General features: G+C 37.2%; 2 protein-coding genes across 2 annotated transcripts; one reads left to right on the top strand and one right to left on the bottom strand.

Moving 5' to 3' along the window:
• Nucleotides 1–6424: 6424 nt before the first annotated feature.
• Nucleotides 6425–7469, top strand: FOMMEDRAFT_145661 (uncharacterized protein; the record flags this gene model as incomplete). Its single annotated transcript, XM_007264712.1, has 4 exons — nt 6425–6495; nt 6577–7014; nt 7097–7264; nt 7397–7469. Exons 1-4 carry the CDS (start codon nt 6434–6436, stop codon nt 7467–7469), a joined length of 741 nt encoding a protein of 246 aa, XP_007264774.1. The 5' UTR covers nt 6425–6433.
• A 491-nt stretch (nt 7470–7960) lies between these two features.
• FOMMEDRAFT_132793 (galactose oxidase) lies at nt 7961–9263 on the bottom strand (the record flags this gene model as incomplete). The annotated part of the gene is made up of 3 exons (XM_007264711.1): nt 7961–8163; nt 8280–8423; nt 8486–9263. The coding sequence occupies 3 exons, from the start codon at nt 9261–9263 to the stop codon at nt 7961–7963; spliced, it is 1125 nt and encodes a 374-aa protein (XP_007264773.1).
• Between the last annotated feature and the right edge of the window lie 180 nt (nt 9264–9443).

Below are 9443 nucleotides of genomic sequence, written 5' to 3'. Positions count from 1 at the left end.
ACATGCACCTACCCAAGATGGAGTTTCCCCAAGGCATATAGTAAGCCTGTTCACACACATTAGTTGTTGAGAAAACTAATACAACTCGAGGCATGTGCACATCTTTATAACTCAAATTTAGTAAATTTTGATTAAGGTGCATGCATTGATGATGTTAACATATATGGAATGACGCATATAAGCAACGGACGTACCTGAGACATAGCTACATATTATATATACCTACTGAATCAACAGACAATGATGCTAAGTAGAGCAAGCCGAGTCCACTATCCCCCCTCTTTGTGTGATCCCTCTAAGCCTCTCACATAACCCCTCTCAACAGGTTATGAGCCTTGCACTCCCTGCCTACACTTTATCTACACTCTACTATGCCTATGCTCCATGCAGTTCTACACATCACATGCACACACGTAGCATACTACAACACAGAACTCGACTCACCTGTCTGAGTATCCCAAACACGAATCAATATGCTGCAAATGCACAATCTACCATACTACATACAACCCAGACATTATATGATTGTCATCTTAGTGATTATGATCATTGGCCCAGTAATAACATAATCTATGCAGGCAATGCTGAAACTACAATGAGTATCACTTACTACAACATTTAATTACTAAAATATTCTATAATATTACAGAGATCATGTTATTATAAATAACTGATCATACTACAGACAAACGTTAGAAGGATTGAGAAAGCAAACACTACTCATCTGCTATTAATATTATAATAGTACAAATGATAGACACTGTCAACAAACATGCATATGTTATAACATAAATCAAATAATAACATATATGATGATATCACAGCCAAACAATTAATGTAAGACATGTCTTGGGTACATGTCTTGGATATGTCAGACATGTTGGATATGAGATAAAACAAGTTAGCAGATATACATCCAATATCTAAGACATCTGATATCTATGCACTAATACAGCTTATGAAAGTGTACAACTATCTACAGACAAATTAATAATAATAATAATAATAAAGTTACAAAGTACATTACAGTAACTATGGTACAGGAACAAGTACACAATTATAGTCAATAAACAAATAACAATACTTTACACCTATGATAGTGTAAACATATAATAACAATGTATAATAATGGCAAACAGTAGAATAATACCTCTACCATTACTACAACAATGTAACAGAACATATTTAATCACACAGAACATAGATATACTTTAACAAAGTATAAATAAACTTATATTGAAGCTACAAAGCTTATATACAAGTGAAGTACTATGCCAATATAGCTAGTACAACAAACAACAGAAAAACTATGACAGACACACTTATTATAATGATTACAAACAAAAACAATCATAATATAATAAGATTAAATAAATTAATAAAACATTTAACACATTATCTCAGACAGTATTATATATAATGAAAAGCAGACGTAAGCATATCTATTACATCTTATCAGAGATATGAATAGATGTGCAACCAATGTTGTAACTACAAACACACAGAGAGATTTCTTAGCATGTCTGAAATATTACAGACATATTACAAACATCACATTAAAATTTATAAAACAAACAGCACAACGTTACAGTGTAATGTTTAAACAAAATAATGTATGTCAAACATTATGAGTTAACTTAAAACATACTATTATATTATAACACATACTGACAAACGTACAAAAGTAAAATAACAAAGTACTAACACTACTTGTTGGATTACAAATACATGAAAGGAAATCAACAATGTACTTATGTACTTACACTACTTGTCAATTACTCAAAGAATAACCTTCTCGAATTAAAGGGGAGTAATTGAATAATATACACACTAATGATAAACATTGAATTCTTAATACAGACATATTGACTATGTCACTAAGTGAAATCCACAATGAATCTGATGAATCTGTCAAACACAAAATACTTTATTAAAGAATATAAAAGTTATACATTACATAACATTTTCAATGCTTATAAAAGTTATTCAAACGGATAATTAATAAATTAATAATAATAAAGCCTAGAAATGGCACATATTCCCAAAGTGTTCTTTGCAGCAAATGTGTGAACGTTCACAATGCAAAACTGCAGATGAACAAATGAATATTCATGATGCAGAAATGTTGATCTTATTACTGATCCTAAAAAACAATAAGTGATAGAAGTTACAGACAGATATAACAGATCACAAAGGTAAATCATTCAATGTGATGCAAAATAACATTGATCAGAACAAATAATGGAAGTCAATACAATGTGTAATTGAACTTCAACATTAAATAAATAATAATTCCACTATGAAACAAATGCTCATACTTGGCAAATAATATTAATATAATAATCTGATTAACTTAACAATGTTTAATACAAAAATAAATAAAATACAAACAAATATCACATCATATAACAAAATAATTCATCAATCCAGACTATAGTTCATGGATAAAAGTGATGAATAATGAAAATAATACTTTGGAATGTACATAAAACAATAAATAATATATCTATACAATAATACGAATTATATTGCAATCGAACAATACAAAGATAATAACTATATAAACAAGTATGGAGCACATACATATAATCAAATAAAACTATTAAATTGATTCTTGTACAAACAATTAATTTGCCCTCACTGTACAATTAATACAAGTGTGAACAGCATTATAACATTATGAAATACATTGGATAGATACTAATAAGTATATCTATACAATGATTCAAATAAAATAAATAAAACTGATATATAAAACACTTTACCTAGCAAATCAATTAACAAATAAAACATTGAACAAATACTACAATTACACATACCACTAGATTAACTAAAGTATGCTAAGAGACGATTATAGTAAACATAATCCAATATATCAATTATATGCAGATTGTGTTACAATACATCATTCTTTGCAAAAGAAAAAGTAAAGAACAATAGCCATAATACTAATAAATATTCATAACATCATGATCACAACAATTTACAATAACACTGTTAATAACAAATAATACAAACGTACATTACTAACAATTTACAATGGATAATTATGTTAGCTATTGAAGAAATAATGCAACAGATTGTATAGTTACTCAGGATGCATCAGAAACAATTCATTACAGAACACAACATTAATATATAAATATAAACAATAACACAAAGTGATACAGACAATACATTCATGATATAATACATATATGATGCACCTAGACACATAGCAAGCTGTCTACAGCCAGATATAATATCTATGCAACAAATATATGTTAGCATAAAACCTTATTGATCTCAGAATGAAGCAATCTGGTAAAAACAAATAGTATTATTAATATTACTGATATACAATCAATGCAAAGCTTCAATCCAAAGACATAAATCAGCTATTCCTGAATGCTTAACACATATACAAACGTAAACGAACGTGGACAGCAATGATTAAAGAAGGATATCATTGCAACACTGGATATACATTTTACTAGCATGATTCATTAGTTTCACAGCAAAGTAAAAAGAAATTACTAGTAATACTCAAACAAACTTAATAAATAAAACACACGATTTACAATCTTACACAGCACTCATGAGATTCTGCAGGTCTCTGAAGCACATATGATATTAATAACGATTTCGAACAATTTATTGTGAAAACAATACTGTCATTGAATGGTAAACTATGCACAAACTTCAGATTAACTCTGAACAATTTCAATCATGTTGAACAGTCTACATGACAACAAACAATGACTTAATAATATAACAATGAACAAAGTACAGAACTAATAACACAACAGTGAACAAAAACTTAATAAATATCTAACAAAGTACAAAGTTAACACATAGTGGACCAAAATATACAATACAAACAATGCATTTATATTATACAAATGATATTATTATATGCAATACACGAGCAAATATAATACAGACACAATGTACAATGCAGATACAATACTAATAAAAATGTTGGAACAATCTGCAAATCAAACATCTTATAGGTCTGGCCAACTTATAAATGTTTGAAGGGGAGTGGTAGCAGCACTATAACTACCCCTAAAAATAAAAATAAAAATAACTACAAATCAAATAAACGAATAGTCACAAAACAAACATATTATTAAACTAATATATGTTTGAAGGGGAGTGTTAACATATATGGAATGATGCATATAAGCAACGGACGTACCCGAGACATAGCTACATATTATATATACCTACTGAATCAACAGACAATGATGCTAAGTAGAGCAAGCTGAGTCCACTATCCCCCCTCTTTGTGTGATCCCTCTAAGCCTCTCACATAACCCCTCTCAACAGATGACCTACATAAGTTCAGTGGCCTTGGTTGACCAGCCTAGTAAAATATAGGACCATAGCACAAAGGTCAATCAGTCTAATACAGCCATTGTTGAATATTTACTAACTGAGTTGGCCTATTATGGCCCCAAGAATTGAGGAATAGCGGATCTATAAGTGTAGTAAGAGCACGCTATTCGAAAGCGAGACAATATCTTACAAAGAAAAACGTGAAATTGGTCGGGCTGAGCGAACTAGACTTGATTAAATACACTTATTAGCAGGTTTCTAATGTGGGAACACAATGAAATACCCAGAAAAATTCGATCTATTGCACGAGGACATGATGTATGAGTAATGTACCTGCACACAATAGGGAAATTAAACCTCCTGTCCCATCGTAATGACTGCATAGATACGTCAGTATGCTGATTCCAGAACAGATGCTGCCGAATACTCGACTAATATCATAAACCAGAACTGCAACTACTGCTGTCTGTGTGACCCGTCCTAATTGATATTGAGCAATTGTTTTAACAATCTGATCAATATTGATAGAGGACATTGCATAACAAGTATCAAAGGAAGCTGCGTGATAGCTAGCTAAGATTGGGGGGAAGTCTCTGTAATTAATTGAAGCCATAGCCTACTTATATTGTCTGCTTTGCAATCGAGTCTGGATCAAGGATAACAGATGATCCGAGTGTGGCTTCGAAACTGACGTTACCAACTACTGCACTTATACTACACAGGACAAGACACACATGCTCAACACTGATGAAGATTTGGTTACAAAGAGGTAATGAAAAGCCCTTGTACACTATGTAGATCAATATTGAAAGTATGTACAGTTGAAAATATCTTATTGCATAACGTCGGGAGAGGCCTCAGACCTATGCAATATGAGCAATATGCATTATGGTAACCATGCGAAAACATTACTTAATTAGGAACCCAAAGTTCGATATTGCTTTTCAATTTATTTGAAGACATATACACTATGACAAGAAAATAAGCACACATTTAGAGCATCAAGAAAGACAACCAAGACAATGACAAGTACAGTAAGTGTGTATATCACTGTAAAACTCAAGAAATGGTTTGTAATACAAGGAAATACAGTCAGAATCTGTAGAAACAAAAAAATAGAAAAAGCTAGTCAATGCAAATAACTAATTTATAACTTTCCCCCACATATCATGAAGAGATCTTTGCTGCCCTATCTTGGTCTTGTGGCAGCATCAAAGACATTGTAAGCAATGAAATGTCAATTGAAAACATTCTTTTTGTATTGAAGTATGTCAGAGAACAATATGTGAGGCTTCTGGGTACAAAAATCACAACAGTAAGCAGTCTAATTTCCCAAAATGCTCAGAATTTTGCATAATTTTCTCACAAATCTTGATGCAATATGCAATAGACTATTTTTGTGCATAATTCCCTTATCCCGAGCTGGGATTAGGCAGAAAGCTATGCAATATTCAATTTATGCATTATAATGTGATGCAATAAGGTATTTTCAACGGTATACTTAGTGTGAACTCACAGCAAACTCCACACAGGTTCCAGTGCTTGCTACTGAAGGTTGTGATCTAGCACTTTGACCATTGAACGTAACCACCTCATCAATATTAAAAACACAGCAGAGCCGGGGAAAGGAGAAAGAGCTTGCGTGTAATACAAGTGACACGGAATCGTTGATGACCCGTGATGGGTACCTGGCGAGATCAGTCTCGAAATGATAGTTTCTTGACCTGTCATTCCAGTAGTAGACTATGCCATGGAGCGAGACGTATCAATATCTTCTCGGTTTCTTCTTCAAATTTCGGCGACAGAGAAGGCGAGGCGTTGACAGTGAAGCTTTTACAGCAACCATTGTGATGATGGATGGGACGCGGCAAGTACAATGTTGATACAATGATAGTAAGTTAGAAATCGATGGGAATTACATAACAGAGTTTGATCGGCGACGCTACAAGAATGATCCGCCTCTTCACCTCGTTCGCCACCGTGCGGAGCAGACCAGCACGCTTTCGTCAACGATGACGATGCCGAGGGGCGCTTGCTCGTATATAGTCTTAATATTAGAGGATTATGCGAGCTTCATTTTTTTTTCGATCCACCTCGATTACCACGAGCAACGATGACAACTACTAACGACAAAATATCAGTCGCAGCAGCGTCTGACGCTGCCCGCCTTGCAAAGTTAGTAGTAATTTGCCATCATATCACTCTCATAAGATATCTAACAGTAATGTTGCCTTCCTCCACTATTCTTCTACACAGCACCGAGCGTACTGAACAATCGGTAACAGAAGCCCTAGCGCACGCCGCCGCAGCTCAAGATGCCGCACGCATCGCAGCAACAGATCCGACCGGTACACAAACGCTCCATACTACAGCGTCCGTCAACCTCTCGGAGATCACACAGCCCGAAGCCAACATCATCACGTCCGAAGAACACAAGGCTTTAGGTTACCGACCTCCCTCTGACTCACTTGCGGCAGAGGCTCAATCCGCTGCTACATTTCACGCTCAAGTCGATCCGGAACACGCAAGGAAGAGGGGAACACAGCCTACTAGTGCACTGAAAGAAGCTGCACGTGTTGACGCTGCTTTACTCGCGACGGAGAAGGGAGAGACAGTTGGCGCTGTACCGACTGTTGATCTCGATACTATCACAACGGAAGAAGCTGCGCGTTTACAAAGTGCAGAACAAAAAATGTAAGTGTCACCGTGTGTTTCATACATAGGTTTCTTGAAATCTTATCTCAACTCATATATAATATTCTCGTTTGTTTTACAGTCTAGGCCATAAACCACCACCCGGCTCACTCGCCGCACAAGCTCAGTCCGCCGCCGATCGTAACGCCGAAGGCCAAAATCGTCTCAACGGACAAGGGCCAGGTGGGATCAACCTCAACACCTTGTCTCAAGAAGATGCTAGTCGTCTGATGTCCGAGGAGCACAAGAGGTGCGTAATACCATCCCCACGTCCCTACTCATCTCACCTTACCTGCAATCTCGTCTCAATCGAGGAGTATCTTTATCTGTTACTGTTACTGATCTTATCTTTGTCCCTTTGTTTCTTCTTTTGATATTGTAGACTTGGACACCGGCCTCCGGCTGAATCACTAGCTGCACAGGCGCAAGCCGCAGTTAACGCCCGGTCTGACTGAGATGTTTGGTTGAAGATTTCAAAGGGAAGAATGTGGAATGTTTGTGCTGTTCCAGGCGAATCAACTTCTTGATGAAAAATTGAACGAACGGTCACCTAAATAGGCATACTTGTACTTTTAGAACGATCATTCTGATGTAGCATATAAGCATTCAAAATACTCAAATTATGTATCCATTCACAAAAAGTCATTTTACGATTTCAAACACTGTCTATTACGTATAATATATAAATACTGTACATGAAAGTAAAACGACCACGCCTTCAAGACATAGTCGAGTAAAAATATATCATTGTACATTCGAAATCATAATAGACTCTCCAGCGCCTACAGCCACAATAGACGGGGAAGTTAGATGGGAAGAGAACCCGAAAAAAAAAAGGAAGGGAAGAAGGAAACAAAATACCTCCATAAAAAAGAAAAAGAAAAAGAAAAAGAAAAAGAAAAAGGGACAAAAACAAATGTAAAAAAAGGAGAAGAAAAAGGAATGGTTAATCAACGTTAATCTGAAACCCAGTGACCTGACTGAGGTACGCTGAACTCGCAAGGTCCAGCATATGTACGTCGTCATGTGCTGTACGACCGTCGTATCCGCCAAAGACCCATAGCCGACCGTCTGCAAGCGCTGCAGCGTGGTATCCGCGTGGACTTGGTGGGATGCCGCGTGTTGTGCGGGGTTCGTATTGTAACGAGACTACAATTTCGAGGAAAGAAAGGGCATGAGTATGAGGTATGAGTGAAATTAAAAATGGAAAGGAAAATAAAATATAATTAAAAAAAAACCGGTTGTGGATAAGGAATGCGACATACCGAGATTGAACAGAAGTAGCTCGTTGGTATATTGTGTACCATCGTGTCCGCCCATTATGAACAGGTACGACCCAATCTGAGTCGCCGTATGTGCGAGACGTCGATACAATCGGTCAGCATGTACGGAGCTCCAATGCCATGTTTCTACACAATTATTGTATCAGTAAAGAGAATATTTAAAATATTTAGCCACAAGCCCTACTCACCCAAATTCAAGCAGAAAACATCCGAGAAAGTCTGACGTCCGTCACTTCCACCAACGACAACCATTACATTGCCAATAAGGTTCGCAGTATGATAGCCACGAGGAGACGGACGAGCACCGGTTGTACGTTGCTTCGCCCAACGCATTCGCTCTGGCGGGACACCTACATCAAGCACCCATACATCGTTCAATGCCATCGCGCCATTCCCACCACCAAATACAACTAGACGATTTTTATACAAAACCGTCGTATGCGCTCGACGTGGTCTCGGTAACGATTCATCAACAACGCTATAATTGATCCCTGCCTCAATGGATTCCGGAGCAGCAGCAGCAGCAGCAGGAGATGAGTCACCAGCACCCGACAGTGTATGTGCGTGTTGTGCGGAGGTAGAGGAGATAGCGGTCGAGAAAGGTACATGTGTCCATCGTCGTGAAACCGTGTCGAGGATGTAAAGCGTATTATAGTACATGTTTCCCTGTCCGCCTCCAAATACGAACAATCTCCGGTCGACAAGTGTTGCAGTGTGTGCACGGCAAGGTGGCGGGATATCCCCGCACGTCTCCGGACGCGTGCATTCCATCGTCTCGACATCAAGGCAAAGCACATCTCGCCAGAACTCCTTGTCGTCGCATCCGCCGAACATCCAGATCATGGTATTGTCCACCACGCTCGCACTATGGCTACGCATTTTATGAGTTGGTAGTGTTCCCCATATTGGTGCTTTGCTCCAGTACATTAAAGTTGGTGGTGCGGGTTCCGCTTCGTGCAATGGCATGCGTTGTATCCCAACGTCGTCATCTCCGGCGTCTCTATTATCCCTCCGTAAGCGCCCTGATGACTTATTCTCGCTCTTTTCACGCTCGCGAGTTCTCGAAGCATCTTTCGAGGCGCCCAATGGACGCTGAGTTGATGCGGAAGACGTTCTGCGTGGTCCGTTCGTACTCGTACTCACGCT

The sequence above is a fragment of the Fomitiporia mediterranea genome (genome assembly GCF_000271605.1).
Source record: "Fomitiporia mediterranea MF3/22 unplaced genomic scaffold FOMMEscaffold_4, whole genome shotgun sequence".
Lineage (NCBI taxonomy): Eukaryota > Fungi > Basidiomycota > Agaricomycetes > Hymenochaetales > Hymenochaetaceae > Fomitiporia > Fomitiporia mediterranea.
Note: the sequence above shows the minus strand (reverse complement) of the source record. Positions and strands in the feature narration are given on the sequence as shown.